Consider the following 17836-nt stretch of genomic DNA (forward strand, 5'->3'; position numbering starts at 1 on the left):
CTCGAATAAAAAACTCATCTTCCGTTCGGCTTGATCACATTTCTGAGAACTTGTTGCTCATAAGTAAGGGACAATGCTATTTTTGTGGTCGTTTCTACTTCGAAACTTGTTTGAGCGAACTCAGAAATTGAATATCTCAGGGAACGATTAATCGTACACACTTTTGATCTCGTGCTGTTGTTCTTCATAAAACGAATCTAACAATAGCACCTTCTCTTTGACGGCCCTCTGAAGCTGGTTCAACGCCTACGATTATAATGTAATAGACCATAAAAAAGAGTCACGTGTAAAATAACATCTTTAGGGTTTGAAAATTGCCACACAAAAAAAATTATTGCAACAAATTAGTGAGACAAATTATGTGAAAAATTCACAGCATTCAACTCAGAGTCTTAATAACTTAAACAAAAACTAGTCGATTGAAAACCAACACCCCGGCTTTCCAAGTAACATTCCGACAAGTTAATCAAACAAATATATATAAAAATGTCAGCAGAAGCTTCAAAAAGACAATTCGGTGGAAGAAGAAGAGGTGGTCCAAGAAGAGGTAGAAGAGATGGTGAAGAAAAAGGATGGACTCCAGTCACTAAATTAGGTAGATTAGTCAAAGCAGGTAAAATCACCACTATTGAAGAAATCTATTTACATTCATTACCAGTTAAAGAATATCAAATCATCGATTTTTTATTACCAGAATTAAAAGATGAAGTTATGAAAATCAGATCAGTTCAAAAACAAACTAGAGCTGGTCAAAGAACTAGAATGAAGGCTGTTGTTGTTATTGGTGATTCAAACGGTCACGTTGGTTTAGGTATTAAAACCGCTAAAGAAGTTGCTTCAGCTATTAAAGCCGCCATCGTTATTGCTAAATTATCAATCATTCCAATTAGAAGAGGTTATTGGGGTTCTAATTTAGGTCAACCACACTCATTACCATGTAAAGTTACTGGTAAATGTGGTTCAGTTACCGTTAGATTAATTCCAGCCCCAAGAGGTAAAGGTATTGTTGCTTCACCAGCTGTTAAAAAATTATTACAATTAGCTGGTGTTGAAGATGTTTATACTTCATCAGCTGGTTCTACCAGAACTACTGAAAACACCTTAAAAGCTGCGTTCGTTGCTATTGGTAACACTTACGGTTTTTTAACACCAAACTTATGGAAAGAAACTGCTTTAGTTGCTTCACCATTAGAAGTTTACGCTGAAGAAGCTGCTGCTGGTAAAAAAAGATACTAATTTAGTTTAGATCTTAATACAATTAATGTACAATTAAATACTGAACGAATTTTTACAACATACTCTACAAAGTAGTGAGAATTTAAAAGTGAAGCTGGATTAAATCACAGCTATGTAATATTAAGTTTGTAAATACAAGTTCTACATGCAATATATACTTTTTCATTTTTAATCTTGAACAACTTGTTCCATAACTTGATCTTCATTAACAGCAAATTGACGACTATTAGTTCCGAAGTTTGTTACACCACCATTACCACTTGGTTCATCCTTTGTCCAATGATGAGATACCACAGTTCTTCCTTCTGGATGTTGATACATACACATTGCACTAGCACAGTTAATGCCAAAACGACATGGCTCAGCTAAAGGATGATTAAATGTACAATCTAATCTTTTACATTCCGCACCAGATCGACAAGGAACGGCAGAAGTGGCATGTCGTCTTGGACATTTATAGTTTGTACACAGCATTCCAAATTTACATTGTTCCAATGCTATTTGATTCATTGATGGTAAAGGTTGAGCTTGAGTATTAGATGGACGTGGATGTGACTTGGTACAATCTTTGTTTTGACAATTGACACCTTCTGTACACCAATCTAAAGTTTCTATTTTAGCATCTGGATTAGAAGGAGTTGGATGAGCAAAGGGGCAATTTTCTTTTGCACATTTCAAACCAAATCTACATGAACCTTGTTGAACCATTATTAAATTGGCTTGTTTTTGTTGATATTCTTTATTAGATTGATCTAATTTCTCTATTAATTCTTGATCTTGATCTGGGTGTAAATAATTACAAACGCCTGGTGGATGTGGACAATTAGGATATGCAAAACAATTTCTAGTAGGATGAGCTAAATGACATTGCTTATTTGTACAATTAGGAAAATCTGGACATCTGCCTTTTGGCGGGCGAGGAATAAATCTAAAATTATTTGTGGTATCTTTTCCTCCTGTTGAAATAAATTCTTCCAAGTGTTTTGTAGCTTGGGATGATCTATTAATGTGAGATGAACGATCGACAGGTTTTTTACCAACACCTCCTCCTGTGTTCAATCTTGACTTTGAGGATGAAGATGTGGAACTTTTTGTGGTGATCCCAAATCTTTTACTTCTTAATGCTAGTCTCTCCTTATCAGTTAAAGCTTTTGGTCCAGCAGGAAAAGTTGATGTGCTTGATTTATTCTGATCTTGGGTGTTATATGAAATTAACGGTGAAAATATCAACGTAGGTGATTCCTTTTTCACTGGAGGGTAAGTTTGAGTATTTGAATGACCAATATTATTCGTAACTTGAGAAGCTGATGCATCAGAAGATTGTACTTCGGTCTTTATTGATGGTTGCTGATGCTGTAAATCTTGCGATATTTGTGAAGTTGGGATTGAGTGATTTACGTGATGTTGTGATTGTGTGATGGTTGTATGCGATGTCCCACTATTATTGTCACCTTGATTTGCCCTTCTTTCAATATTTTCAATTTCCACATACACTTGTTGTACAAATTGGGTATCTATTGGGATTCCTGCTACTTCTTTGACTTCTACAACAATATCTTCCGTGCTTTTACCCTGTATGATACAATAAACAACATATTCTGATATATCTTTTGCATCATCTGACTCTATTTCATATCGTCTGCAAAGTTCATTTGTTAGACTATTCTTGAGTTCGATTGATACGGCACTATCTGGTGTGAGAGCCATATTATATATGTTGTGTTTTTGGTAAATGAAGTATTAAAAGTTGATGACTAAGTTTATCTACAAAGGCAAGAAATTACATTTTTTTTACATTTTATTTTGTGATTTGAGCTTATACTTGCAAGAAAAAATAATGGTCTGTCGTGAAACACACTTCCCGACACCCAAAATGCTAGAGTATTGTTTGTGAAATATATACTCATTAAAATTTGTTACATTATTTTTAAACTAAATACAGATAGTCATGTGAGGGCAACATTACTTTCACTAAAATTGTTTCATCAATTCAAACTAACTGAAACTTCTCTTCTGATATTTCACCAAGTAAATCTTTAATATTAGCCATTATATTATCTAATTGTTCAGATATAGTAGTTGCAACCAAAATGTAAGAATACAACCAAATAAAATCAGTATTCCTTAATTTTATTCCTGAATCTTGCTGTTGTCGTATTTCACTTAATTTATATAATAATCTATATTTAGCATGTTCAATAGATGCAAATTTTTTAGGAACTGAAAATCCTAATTTCATTGCACTTGCTAACATGTAAAAGACTAAAAATATTCTTTGTTCTACCTCATTTCTTTCTGACTCTATGTATTTCAATACATATTCTTCATTTGGAGTTAATACAGGATCAACTTTGATTAATAAATCTAAATTCTGAAAAGCATCAATTATAGCAGAAGTTTCCTTTAAAATCTTTGAATATGTTTGAGTTGGAAAAGTACCTTTTAATCTAAATTCAACAGGTGCTTGTTTTAATAGAGTTTCACATTCTGATAAAATTTTGTTGGTACCTTCTTCTGCCTTAAAACCTACTAATTCCATAGTGTTTGGATTATATTCTAATGGGTCACTATTCCAAATCACACCCAATCTTAACCATAGAATAGATAATCCATTTTTTAACCTGGCTCTTGCACTATTAGGTAAAAACCAAGTAGCCATAGTCAAAGCCCAAATTATACCAATAGATATAGCTGCAAATCTATGAAATGCTATTTCACCAATTACAGGATGATCTCCACCTTCTTTGTCATCTTCAGAGTCCTTCTGAATCATACTATACGAATACAACATTGTTAAATTATACGTTAAAAGTATAAATCTTCCAAAAGCATTGTTTGAACTCCAAAATAAAATTATGTAAAACGATGGTATGGAAATCAAAAAACCTGATATTGCCAAAAAATAAACATTAGCATCAAATATAATCCAAATTAAATAGGCTGTAACAGCTCCAATTGTTGTTCCAATAATTCTCCATTTTACAGTCATCGTAGTACCACCTAAAGATTTATTCATCATAATACAATATACAGTTAATGCCCATTCTAATCTCCAAGTCAAAAATATATCTCTCGTTTCTGGAATATATGCAAATAAAGATAAACATGCTGCTCCTAATCCTACTCTGATACCGAATTGTACATCTGCTCTTTTCAAAACTTTTAATTTTTTCCACATCAAAAAACCTACTTTTTGAAAAAATGAATTTAAAATAGGAGGTCTATGTTTCTTTAGACCATATTGATCCCTCAAATCATCTAATGCAGCATGTAGACTAGTATCATTTGTGGATTCATCAAAACTTTCAGCGGTTCTTAAGTTCAACCATGGCCAACTTCTTGGACTATTTACTGCTGCACCATATTCATCAAACAATTTTAAAGTACTTAACAATTCAGTTGCAAATTGAGATAATAAAGTAGCAAAATTACCACAACAAGCAGCTACTTCCTCTTGTTCTGCTTTAAAATAAACATTGGTATTTTTAGTAAAAGATTCTTGATTATATATATGTTCAAATGATAAATCTTGACGTTTTTCATACATTTTAATAGCACTAATTAAAGAATGTTGATATGTTTCCGAATTTTCAAAAGAATCTGGAGGAATTGAATTTAAAATATCTCTCATTGTGAAAACTAATGATTTTATGGACGGTGACAAATGGAAAACAAATAAATCAAATAATTGTAAAGATGATCCCATATCATTATCTTCAACTTGATCTTGTGCTCGCACAGAATCAATTGATGGTATATCAAAATCTCCTGATTTAAAACTTTTTAAAGTTGAAGTTGTACTGGCATCGTCATTGGTGGTGGTATTCAACAAGCTCCATTGCATTCTTGTTGCAGCACTTAAGGCTTGTAAGTGCCTTGCTAATGAAATAGTGGCGTTCACAAGCTCTTTATAATAAATCCATTCAGCTTCTTTTCCTACAAGTCTCAATTCATATTGTGTTTCCTCCAAATATTGATATAACAAAGAGACCAGCTTTTTAATTTTTTCAATCAATAAGGAGTCATGAGCTGTCAATTTTTCACCTGCAACAAATCTTCTTGTCAATGTTAACAATACTAAGGAATAATTCTTGTATGATTCATGAATTGTTTTTTTAAGTTGATTAGTTGCACTGACAGGCCAAATGAGACGACAACAAGCAAATGAAATAACACAACCAGTTACTACAACTTGAAAAGTTGAATATATTCTTGTCAATGGTATTTCACCTGAATTTAAACTTCCTTCTTTCACAATACATGAAACAATAGAAATACAAGCTAAAGAACAAGCTGTATTAAATGTTTGTTTATTAACTTTTTGTTTCCAAAATGATATAACTCCCAATGCAATTGAACTTACTAATAAATCAATAAAATGACTAATTTCATCTTCCCCCTTTACAAAAAAAATTGCAGATATCAATCTACATCCAAAAGATACACTCATACTAAATAAAATAGATATTATAACATATATCATAGTTTGATTCATTGATCCTTTTGTTCTTGTTGGATGAAAATATACTGCAACTGTTGCGATAATATGTTTTGAATCAGTATTACCCAATAATTCATCTAATTTAGGTATAAATACTCCTAAACTTGCAATAAAATATGCTATTGAACATTTCATTACACTTCTAATAATATCATCATTATAAATTGAACTTATTAAATGTAAAAAATTTTGAAATCTTGTTTGAGGATGTAATGCTTCACCTTCTGGAGTTGTTTCAAAATCTTGTGGTAATGAAAAAGTAATACTTCTTTGAACTCTTTCTCCAGTACTCGCTATAATGACTGAATTTTTCCTATCTATAAACCTCCTTGGTATTGAATTGCTTGATCTATATTGATATCTCAAATGGGAAAAATCTTCCAACCTATTTGTTTGATTTTGATTCACATCGTTGGATTTAGTTTGTGGCAGTTCTGAAACAAAAGAATCAAAACTAGTATCTTCCATTAACCTTGTGCTATCAGCACTTGCAACTTTCGAATTGGTCTCGCCATACATATACTGACTTAATAAGGATGATCATAGGACAAATCTTTGAAATTAGGTGATAATCTTTTATTTTCAAGCAGCCATTAGCAGGCAGGGCGGAATTAATTTTTTTGTAGCACAAAGATAAGGGGGGCGGTATAATTCAAGAAATTTCAAGATCCTGAGCTTAGCAATTGATAAGACTAAAAACTTCGTCAATACCCTTAGCACAAGAAGATAGTACTACAATCTGTATTTAAAAATTATTATTATCATAAACCCTCTTTTTCATTGACTTCGTTACATAAATCTTGTAAAAACTATATAAAAATAAAACACATTCAAACCTTTTACTCCATCTATCACTCATTACTAATCATTATCTTTATTAATACATTCTAAAAAAAAACAAAACCACACATCATTTTCATTAAATCCTCAATCTTCGTAACCAACAATTTCTCTAAACAAATCTTCACAAGGAACAGTTGCATTTAATCTTGCACATAATAAGAAAACACCACTTAATTTTCTATGTAATGAATAAGTTTCTTCAGGTGGTGGAGCCAATCTTTCATTTAACATTAATCCAATATTTCCTCTTACTCTATCAGTAATAGTTTGTTTTTTAAAATTAAATGGTTGTCCATTATTATCAATTGGTGAAAATGCTTCACCTAAACACATTACTGAATCAACATGAGCTTTTATCATTGCTGGAGATTCTAAACCAGTTAAATAACCTAAATCATGAGAAATTTCTTCAACTCTTTTAGCATCTTTTTTAACTGCTGCTCTTAAAACTTTTACATAATTTGTAATAAAATCTTCACTAAAATCACGAGCTGCTCCAAAATCTAATAATTCAATTTTATTTGTTTCTTGATTATATAAAAAATTTGCCCAATTTGGATCAGTTTGCATAAATTTAAATTCTTTTAATTCTAATAAACATAATCTCATAATATTAGTTGCAATCCAATTCTTGGTACTTTGATCCCAATTTCCTTTTACAATTTCTATACCTTTCATTTTTTCCATTGTTAAAACATGTTCTCCACATATATTATGAAAAACTCTTGGTACTGTAAATACTTCATCATCTTTTAAAAATTCTCTCATTCTAATTAAATTTTGAGCTTCTCTTATATAATCACATTCCCATTTTAATTCAACTCTTGCATTTGCAATAGTTTTATCTAAAAATAATCCAGCTGGTAATAATGAAGAAGCAGTCAAAATCATTAATAAATTATTTAAATCAGAGTCTATTGAATTTGCAACTCCTGGATATTGAACTTTAACTACAACTGGAGTTAAATCTTCAGTGACAGCAGTATGAACTTGACCAATTGATGCAGCAGCAATAGGTACATCATCAAAAGAAGTAAATAATCTTTCTTTCCAATTTAAACCTAAATCACCAACCATTACTCTTTCTAATTGTCCTGGAGGCATATAATGAGCAGAATTTTGAACTCTTAATAAAATTTGTTGAATTTCTTTTGGTAAAATAGAAGCATCTTGAAAGGATAACATTTGACCTAATTTTAAAGCTGCACCTCTCATTTTTGAGAATTTTTTAGCCATTCTTTCAATGTTTTGTGGTGATAAAAATAATGATTTCATAGTCATTGATTCTCCAGTTGCATAATTTTTTAAACCTTGAGTAGCAGCATTTAATCCCATTCCAGCTGCTAATGAACCATAATGAAAAATTCTTGCTAATCTTGAACTTGGAATTTCACTTTGCAGTAATTGATGTTCTCTTAATTTAGGTTTAGGAAAATTTGGTGATGATGATGTTGTATCTATAGTTGTAATTTGAACAGGAGTTGTTGGATTTAAAGTTGGTGCATCTAAATCTACTTCTTCACCAGGATAAAATGATTTAGTTGAATAAGTACGTATTTGATTTGAATTTTGAAATGGATTTTGAGAATTTTGATTATTTAGTCTTGTTCTTAATGATATTGATTTTGTTTCATCCCACATTTGTTTATTTTCATCAAATTTATCTCGTATAATATTTAGTATATAATTGTTTTGTATATAATTACAAGCATCTTTTTGTAGTATTTTCACTGAACCTTCAGTTACATTTAATAATGAATTTGAGACAACTGCTATTCCGTATAGTCTTCTACTGATAGACATTGTTGAAGTTGTTGTGAGAAACAAGTTTAAAAAGTTTATTGTAAAATTGAATAAAGTGTGTACATTTGAATAAATAAATTCTTATAGAAATATATTTATATTTTTATATAAAGAAATAATAAATTTTTTATTCGCACATGAAATAATTAAAGCAAGCATAGTTACAAACAAACAAACACATGGAGAAGAAAATAAGTAAAGAAAAAGTAATAACTTATTATTATAACAAAGAAAAAGATTATTATAGTACTGAACTTTACATTTTAACAATAACTTCATTCGTTTTAAAATAAACCAGTCGCTCTGCGCTCGAATGTTGAAAAGTTTTTCAATCTTTATTTTAAAATGTCACGTTAAAATTCATAAACTTTAGTCTAATTTCTATTTTCCACCGTTTAACTTCAACTTTGTATTTTAAAAATATAAGAAATAACAAATAGAATATTCCAAACGTTTGTTTTAAATAAATGAGTATAAGATGCGTGTATCTTTTTTTACTGATATGCGGCTTGGTGGAATTCAGTTTTTTAAGCAGAGATCTCAAATTTTTAAGCCAGTATCTTTAGATCAATCAATACTAATGTTTCTCTTTAGCTTTGTGAACTCAATGCGCAAGATTATAGGATTTTGAATCTCTATTGCTGGAGTGTTGTTCGGAAAAATTAAAAAGATCTCGACATCGCTTAGGAAAAATAGTGGGGAAGAAAATAAAGTTTCTATTGGCTTAAAGCTTCAAAAACTTGGCGAATGACTGGAGTAATTTATAACTTGTCTTGGTTCAAATAAAAGAGTTCACAGTGATAGATCGTTTTTTTTCTTATTAACTTATTGTATAATTCATTATTTGAATTGAAATCTATGGACAAATTCGTTCCTTTTTATTACTAGTATAATATTGTGTCTATCGCAACCGTGCCTCAATACAAATATAACGGAAATTAAAGACACTATGATGACAAGAAAACGATAATATTTATTAACATCACTTATAGCACCAGGTATTATAAGAGCACTGACAGATCTAAACAGTGTTCTCTTAACTTTTCACGAGCTAGATGTCTCTAAAATTTGTAACGAGTTTGCACTGATATCTTTTCCACAAATCCAATTCCTAAAAATTTGCATCTAAAGGAAGATACGTGCTACAATTATATAACTTTCAAATTCTCAACTAAAATTTATTATTTCGAATTTAATTTCTGCTGTTAATGATTCCAAAAACTAGTAAATGAAGTATCTTTGGTACTATTGTAAGTTATATTTTGAATGCTTAATAATGGTTGCAAATTTTATATTACTCGTAATTTATTATTTTTTTATTTTTAGAAATTATTATCATAATAAATGTTATATACAGTACCATACCTAAATTATTAAGGTACACATACTTAAGCTTAAAATTCTAAGTGAATATTAGAATAGATCCAAATCTGGAATACTAAATACGAGATTTAGCTTATATATATAATATAAACATACAATTTACACTTCACTTTTCATACTACAAAGTAAAACACATTCATTTAAACCATCACTATCCATACAAACAGCCACCTATCATTCATTTACTGCAACAATGCTATCATCAAAAAGGAATTCATTCATTTCAAACAAATCACCTTCTAATTTCTCACTGCCTCAATTTGAATCACCACCAAATTTTAATCCATATGAAGCAATAAATAATCAATATAATCAAGATTTATATCAACAATCTACATCAAAACCTAAAATTCTAACATACAATGAAACAAAATTAATACCGAATTATCAAAAAATTGAAAATCATACATCAACTAAATCTAAAAGCAATCATAGAATGAAAATTGTTGTTGTTGGTGATGGTGCAGTTGGAAAATCATGTTTATTAATAAGTTATTCACAAAATAAATTTCCTGAAATTTATGTCCCCACAGTATTTGAAAATTATATAGTACCATTATTATCACCTCAAGGTAATAAAATATTTGAATTAGAATTATGGGATACTGCAGGACAAGAAGAATATGATAGATTAAGACCTTTAAGTTATAGAGATGTTGATTTATTATTAGTTTGTTTTGCATTAAATAGTATAACAAGTTTACAAAATATAAAAACTTTATGGTTTCCTGAAATAAGTCATTATTGCCCCAATGTACCAATAATATTAGTTGGAACTAAATCAGATTTACCTTCTGATATTCCTGAAGATTTACCTTATAAAATTGCAACTGAAATTAAAGCAATTGCATATATTCAAACATCATCAAAAACAATGCTTAATGTAAAACAAACTTTTGATTATGCTTTAAGTCATTATCAAAAAGAAATTGAAATTGCAGAACAATATGAAACAAGTAAAAGAAAAAGAATAAGTAAAAGATTTAGTAACAGTAATAATAATAATGGATCAGGTAATTATGATCATATAAGAAATAAAAGTACAGCATCTTCAAATACAAGAAGAAATCATATGAAAAATTCAAGTTTAGGTTCAAGTGTTTTAATGGATCAACCTTTAACTGAAGATAGTTATGAAAATAATCCTTATGGAAATTTTAATGGAATGAATGGTAATGGTTATCATAATAATCTAAGGAATAATAATGGTGAATTTGATTATATTGATGAAAGAAGAAAAAAAGAAAAAAAGAAATGTTTTATACTTTAAAGTTGAAGAATTGCAAAATCTATACAAGTTTATTGTATTTGTTTGGTATTGTAACTCAAATTATGTTGTTTGAGAAAAAAAAAAGTACGTAAACATGAAACAATATTTAATTCCGGCACGCGTTTAAGCCAATGTAATATATCCGACGTTTCAGATGCACGATTAAACATTTCCAGCCGAAATTACAAATTGATACTCTACACTTATGGGACTTATTGCAACAGAGCCATAATTCAAACTTTTCAAACTTTACAGTAGAGGATTCGGTAGATTTTCAGATTTTTCGATATACGAGTAAAAAAATTTCCCCTTTTATTTTTACATCAAAAAAAAAAAACAAAATTTTTTTTTTCTATTTGTAGGACCATCAAAAAATTTATTTACAATACAAAAATTTATTCTATACAGTATACAAACCATTGTCACAATTAATCGAAGCGAAGTAATATCAAATCAATCAAAGAAATATACACTAGAAAACCTATAAAAAATAATCATCCTTAGATAAGGAGATATATCAAAACCCTAATATTTAAATAGTCTCAACATAATGCATCAACTGCTGAATCTAGAGACAGAAGTAAAATTTAGAATAGAAAAACCATCAAAATTAAAAGAATCAAATATCAAAATTAAAGAAGAACCAGAAATAGAAGATCATTCAAATGACGCTGGAAATAAACAAGATGATCATTACAAAAAAAGATTATCTCCAATACGATATAAATTAAGATCATTACTTTTACCAATTATAAGATATGAAACTGAAATATTATATAATTTACAATCAATTTTAAGAAATCCAATATTTGATTTTTATTTTGCATGGACAGCAAATTTAGCAAGTCATACATTTTATGTATTAATGTTACCACCAGCAAATTGGTTTGGTGGAAGTAAATTAGCAAGAGATTTAGTTTATGTATTAGGATTAGGAATTTATTTTACTGGATTTTTAAAAGATTATTTTTGTTTACCAAGACCAAGATCTCCTCCTTTACATAGAATTACTATGTCAAGTTATACAACTCAAGAATATGGCTTTCCTTCTAGTCATTCTGCTAATGCTACTGCTGTTACATTAGTTGTTTTAACTAGTATTATAAATTTAAAAGAATCCATAGAACCTTTTACTTATTATTCATTAATAATAGGACTTTCAATATATTATATTTCATTAATATTTGGTAGATTATATTGTGGAATGCATGGATTTTTAGATATCTTTGTGGGATCATCAGTTGGGATATTAGTATTTTTATTTAGATATTATTTAGGAAAATCATGGGATGATTTATTATTAGGTCATGGAATGACATTTGGTATATTTGCAATAATTGGAATATTTTTATATTTAATTCATATTTATTCTGAACCAGTTGATGATTGTCCTTGTTTTGATGATTCTGTTGCGTTTGTTGGAGTTTTAATTGGGTTAGATATGAGTCATTTGATTGCTCGTTCAACTAAACATTTTTATAATTTAAATACTTTTGGTGATTATTATCTTATACCATTTAGTATAGAACTGGGATTTTTAAAGATTGGATTAAGATTTATAACAGGAGTTACATTAGTTGTCATATGGAAAACAATTTCAAAACCTATAATATTTACAATTTTACCACCAATTTATAAATTTATTGGAGTTTATTTACCAAGAAAAAATTATATTTCAACAGCTCATACAAGTCAAACTTATAGAAATATTAGATCAACCTCAATATCAAATGATGTATCACAAATTGGTAATATAAATAATTTTATAAAAGGAGTTTCAGATAGACAAAAATTAGATAATGTTGGACCAAGTAGTGATATAGATTATTATGAAATGATTGATTATAATAGATCAAATGATTCAACAAATTCATCATTAGATCCAGAAAAATATAATTTTAAAAGTGGAGTATTTAAATATCGTTATGATGTTGAAATTATTGGTCGACTAATTGTATATGCTGGAGTTTCAATGACTGCAATATGGGGATTTTATTATGTTTCAAATTACTTAAATATATAGAACAAACGATTATCTTTTAAACTTTTAGTGCCTTACCTTTTGAATTCCGTCTCTAGACTATTATAAAGATTTACAAAGAATTATTATGGACTCAGAATGTAAGTACTAATATAGAGCAAAGTAAAAATTTCCCTTTAAATTAAATTTCACTTGAAACGTAACAGGGCTTAATTTAATATTAATTACGAATTTCAAGTTGCATATAAATTCTTAGAATCACCGGAAAAAATTCCAACAATTGGTTTAATGAAATGAGACAAACCCCTTTGTTATAAAGTACTATGAACTAATATCATTCCACTGTTTATGAAGTTGAAATGATAAATAGTAAAACTTTTAGTCCGTAATATATAAAGAATGTAGATACTTCTACACGTGATTTTGGATATACGCTCTCGACCAAATTTAATGAACTACAGTAGTACAGTATTAAATGTTATGCATAATTTTTTAAAACCATTAGAAATAATCAACATTTGATGTTTAAAGTTAAATCCTGTTGTTTAATTTAGTATTGTCTTTTTTAAATTTCTTCCAAAGATCCATTCTTATACCCATTGCTTCAATAATTATTTCAACAATCTTTATTTTCCATTCATCATAGTAACCTTATTAACTACTGAACTGAAATTTTTCAAATCTTTAATTTTGTTACTTCAATTTTAATTAATATTATTTATTATAATTATTCCACTAAATTTTCGACTTTGTATCTTATCATTATTATATTTTTCAAGCTTCATCACAATCGTTATTGCTCATAAATTATCATACTATTCATCAACATTTCAAAAATTAAATGAACTATTAGATTTTTAACATTAATTGGAACAACGCATGGATTTACAATAGATTCATAATTTCATACAATAATTGGAACTCTTTTTTGTATTTCCATTTAAATTCACTTTAAATTTTCAGTATCATCAGTATTATGAACGATACATTTAGTAGTACAGGGCCAAATCAAACTTTATATTATGCTACTCATTCAAATTCAACATCTTCATCCTCAAGTACTTCTCAGAATAACAATCAGCAACATCATTTAAATGGCAATAGTACAAATGATACTACATCCGTAAATAATGTTGCGAATAATTCAAACCAAAGAGATCAATCAAATGGACATACAAATAATCATCGTGGCAGTAGAGGAAATAATCGACAGTCAGTTAGTGGATCTAATCAATCGAATGATTCTACAATAAATCAATTACCTCAACAACATCAACCACAACATACTATAAATGATATATATAATTTAATAAGTCAATTACAACAACAAAATACAATAAATAATCAAATTATAATGAAAATGAATTATATGACGGATTCAATTGAAGAAATTAAAAGAAATCTACTGGATTTTTATCAACAATTTTTAATAACTTTACAAAATAATCAAAATAATATTGGATCTTCTTCTAATGCTAATAACATGTTTGCTGGTTCAAACTTGAATAATCAATTTAAAACTTTTGAAATATTTACAAAACATTTAAATAAATTGAATAAAGAAATTGAAGAAATAAATAGTACTGGGCAATCATTAAGTCCGAATCCAGTTCAGCATCAACAGCAACTACAGCTGCAACTGCAACAACAACAACAACACCTGCAACATCAGCAGCAGCAACAACAACAACAACAACAGCAGCAACAACTGCAACAGCGACAACAACAACAGCAACAACAAAGACAACCCTCAACTCAGCAACAAGCACAAAATTCCCAAAATCAACAAACACAACAACAGATACAAGCTCAACAGCATTCACAACTGACATCACAACAAACTTCACAACAGCAACATTCAAAAAATAACAATGTTCACAATCAACATCAAGTAAGGGTAAATAACGTAGTGAATGAAAGACGGGATCATCATCAACTACAAAATAGTCAAACCAACGGAACTACTTTTGATGAGGAAACGGGTTTAACTAGAAAAAATTTAGACTTAAGGTCCCCTGCTCCGCCTTCTGATTCAACTTCTCCATATGTTTTTGACATTGGTTTTTCATCCAGGGGAACTAATATCAATGGACATATTACTTCACCAATAACTCAAACTCAATTGCCCACTTCCAATATTCAACAGAAAAGATTGAAATCAACACAACAAAATAACTCTGCTCAACATCAAATGACTCATCAACATCAACAACAGTCACAAAGACTTCCTATACTATCTCAACAAACTACTCATACTCAAAACTCAAGTTATTCTAATTCATACATGTTGCCTATGCCTCCTTTATTAAGTGAGGATAAATCAAATAATTTAGCACCACATGATCAATCTTCACAATTCTTATTATCCAGAGATAGTAGTGGTATGATGACATCAGCTTTAAGACAACAACCAACTCATACTCGACCTATACCTCCTCAGCCTTCTGCTTCAACTTTTTCCTTTGATGATAATGATATCGAACAAAGTATAGATGAAATTGAACAACAAGCACATGCTGCTGGTACCAACACAGCTCCAGCTCAACCAACTACAGGATCATCATCTAATAATCAAAATAATACATCATCAAATCAAAATCAAACACTTACAAATGAAGTCCATAAAAGTTACAAGAAAAGAAAATTAACTCCAGATTTAAAAAACTCAATTGATTCAAATGATGTACCACAATATAAATTAGAAAGAAGTTTAAAAGTATTAAGTGATATATGGAAAGAATATGCTTACGGAGTAAATGATAAACCCCCATTAAAATCATTAGAATCAAAATATGGAACTAAATGGAGAAATGAAACTGAATCAAGAACTTTTTTAAGAAGGAAAAAAATTTATGAAGCAATTGAAATTGGTACAAAAAAAGGTTATACTGAAGATGAAGTTATTGCTGAATTGGAAAATTATAGAAGTTATGATAAAAATGGTACTTTAAAAAGGAAACCTTTATCTTGGTTAAGTTCAAATATGCCGGATAAATATGCCAATCCGTAGTTATCTATAGTGAAATACATATTTTTGCTTGTTCTGTTCACCCCAACAATTTTGTAGTATTTTTGAATTTAGCCTATAATTGTAACAGAGCGCTTGAAATGTGAATCTGTTTGTATTTTTAATTATCACAATTTTGCAAAAAGTAGGCCAAATGTGAAACATAAAAATCGCGTTTGGTAGCATAGAAATAATTGTAATTTTCTCATCTCATTAATTATTTTCAGTAAGCAGAAATCAAGTGTCTATCACGAGCTAATAATCTAATCTAAATTGACATGTCACGAGGTACATTAAAGCAACAGTTGAAAAGTCACAAGTCGAAAGTGAAAAACGACGAACCAACGAATACCAACAAAGCCAAAAAAATATCATCTACTAAACCAAAAGCACAATCAAAAATACAAGAAGATGAAGAAACTCCAATAATACCCAAACCAATTTTAAAAAGTCCTAAACTGTCTTCTATAAAAGCTAAAGATAACGAATATAAAAGTGAAGCATTGTCCAAAAAGGAACAACGAAAATTGAAAAAATTGTCTGAACAATTAGCTGAAGAAGAAGCAAATGCTTTGAACCCTGAAGATGCTAGAGAGCATGAGGTGGAAGAGGAAGAAATTGAAGAGGAATCTAGTGAAGATGAGGATGATGATGTTGAAGGCATAGCCGATTTGGACTTGGAAAGATTAGCACAAAGTGAAAGTGAAAGTGAAAGCGATTCCGATGATGATGATGTAGATGAAGAAGAAGATGAAGATGAAGATGAGGATGATCAAGACGATGAAAAAGATGTCGATCAATTAGAAGAAGAGGAAGAAGATGTTCCATTGTCAGATGTTGAGTACGACTCTGATGCTGATGTCGTACCACACACTAAACTTACGGTCAATAATACAGCCGCATTAAGAGAATCATTAGCTCGTATACAGTTACCATGGGAGAAACATTCATTTGTTGAACATCAATCTATTACAAGTCCGGAAAAAGCAGAGTCCACAATTAAAGACATCTACGACGACACCGAAAGGGAATTATCATTTTATAAACAAGGTTTAGATGCTGTAAAACAAGCACGATCAATTTTGTTAAAATTAAAAGTACCTTTCTCACGTCCAGTAGATTATTTTGCTGAAATGGTTAAAAGTGATGAACATATGGACAAATTAAAAACCAAATTGTTAGGTGAAGCTGCTGATAAGAAAGCTTCAGAAGATGCCAAAAAACAAAGACAATTGAAAAAATTCGGTAAACAAGTTCAACATGAAACTTTACAACAAAGAGCCAAACAAAAGAAAGAAACTTTGGAAAAAATAATGAGTTTGAAAAAGAAGAGAGGAGCAAATGAGATAAGTAATGATGATGACTTTCAAATTGCATTGGAAGAAGCTACAAAAGAAAATAATAATGTAGGAGGAGATAATAAGAGAAGAAAAGTCAATGGTAAAAGATTGGCCAAGAATGCAAAATATGGTTCTGGAGGTATGAAACGAGGATCCAGGAAAAATGATGCAGCTTCATCTGCTGACATTTCTGGATTTTCAACTAGAAAAATGAAAGGAAAGTCCTCAAGGCCGGGTAAAAGTAAACGTGGAAGAAGATAAGTTGTGAATATAGAAAATTAATAGCACGTTATTGTACTTGGAATGATGTTTAATTTATCTCTCAATTTCTGTTGTATCTTGAAAAGTACGATCGCCTAATTTTGTTTCACAATTTTGTGAAGTACCGCGTCCGTCGTATAAAATTTATTTTCAAAATATTTTTTTTACCACCAATTTTTAATTGAATTAACCTAGATTCTACAACTTTAAA

The 17836-nt window shown here is 29.6% G+C and overlaps 8 protein-coding genes across 8 annotated transcripts; 5 read left to right on the top strand and 3 right to left on the bottom strand. All coding sequences in view use genetic code 12, as the record gives it.

Annotated features, from left to right (window-relative positions):
* Positions 1-486: 486 nt before the first annotated feature.
* Positions 487-1236, top strand: RPS21 (40S ribosomal protein uS5; the record flags this gene model as incomplete). Its single annotated transcript, XM_051760945.1, has 1 exon — positions 487-1236. The coding sequence occupies one exon, from the start codon at positions 487-489 to the stop codon at positions 1234-1236; it is 750 nt and encodes a 249-aa protein (XP_051616597.1).
* Positions 1237-1404: 168 nt separating this feature from the next.
* On the bottom strand, positions 1405-2943 carry KGF55_000653 (mRNA-binding protein; the record flags this gene model as incomplete). The annotated part of the gene is made up of 1 exon (XM_051760946.1): positions 1405-2943. The coding sequence occupies one exon, from the start codon at positions 2941-2943 to the stop codon at positions 1405-1407; it is 1539 nt and encodes a 512-aa protein (XP_051616598.1).
* Positions 2944-3226: 283 nt separating this feature from the next.
* On the bottom strand, positions 3227-6256 carry KGF55_000654 (uncharacterized protein; the record flags this gene model as incomplete). The annotated part of the gene is made up of 1 exon (XM_051760947.1): positions 3227-6256. The coding sequence occupies one exon, from the start codon at positions 6254-6256 to the stop codon at positions 3227-3229; it is 3030 nt and encodes a 1009-aa protein (XP_051616599.1).
* A 408-nt stretch (positions 6257-6664) lies between these two features.
* Positions 6665-8383, bottom strand: ABC1 (protein kinase; the record flags this gene model as incomplete). The annotated part of the gene is made up of 1 exon (XM_051760948.1): positions 6665-8383. One exon carries the CDS (start codon positions 8381-8383, stop codon positions 6665-6667), a length of 1719 nt encoding a protein of 572 aa, XP_051616600.1.
* A 1576-nt stretch (positions 8384-9959) lies between these two features.
* CRL1 (Rho family GTPase) lies at positions 9960-11036 on the top strand (the record flags this gene model as incomplete). The annotated part of the gene is made up of 1 exon (XM_051760949.1): positions 9960-11036. The coding sequence occupies one exon, from the start codon at positions 9960-9962 to the stop codon at positions 11034-11036; it is 1077 nt and encodes a 358-aa protein (XP_051616601.1).
* Positions 11037-11586: 550 nt separating this feature from the next.
* On the top strand, positions 11587-13059 carry KGF55_000657 (sphinganine kinase; the record flags this gene model as incomplete). Its single annotated transcript, XM_051760951.1, has 1 exon — positions 11587-13059. The coding sequence occupies one exon, from the start codon at positions 11587-11589 to the stop codon at positions 13057-13059; it is 1473 nt and encodes a 490-aa protein (XP_051616602.1).
* A 934-nt stretch (positions 13060-13993) lies between these two features.
* Positions 13994-16027, top strand: KGF55_000658 (uncharacterized protein; the record flags this gene model as incomplete). Its single annotated transcript, XM_051760952.1, has 1 exon — positions 13994-16027. One exon carries the CDS (start codon positions 13994-13996, stop codon positions 16025-16027), a length of 2034 nt encoding a protein of 677 aa, XP_051616603.1.
* Positions 16028-16302: 275 nt separating this feature from the next.
* On the top strand, positions 16303-17625 carry KGF55_000659 (uncharacterized protein; the record flags this gene model as incomplete). The annotated part of the gene is made up of 1 exon (XM_051760953.1): positions 16303-17625. One exon carries the CDS (start codon positions 16303-16305, stop codon positions 17623-17625), a length of 1323 nt encoding a protein of 440 aa, XP_051616604.1.
* Positions 17626-17836: the final 211 nt, after the last annotated feature.

Source organism: Candida pseudojiufengensis (genome assembly GCF_024610245.1).
Source record: "Candida pseudojiufengensis strain CBS 10847 chromosome Unknown scaffold3, whole genome shotgun sequence".
NCBI lineage: Eukaryota > Fungi > Ascomycota > Pichiomycetes > Serinales > Debaryomycetaceae > Lodderomyces > Lodderomyces pseudojiufengensis.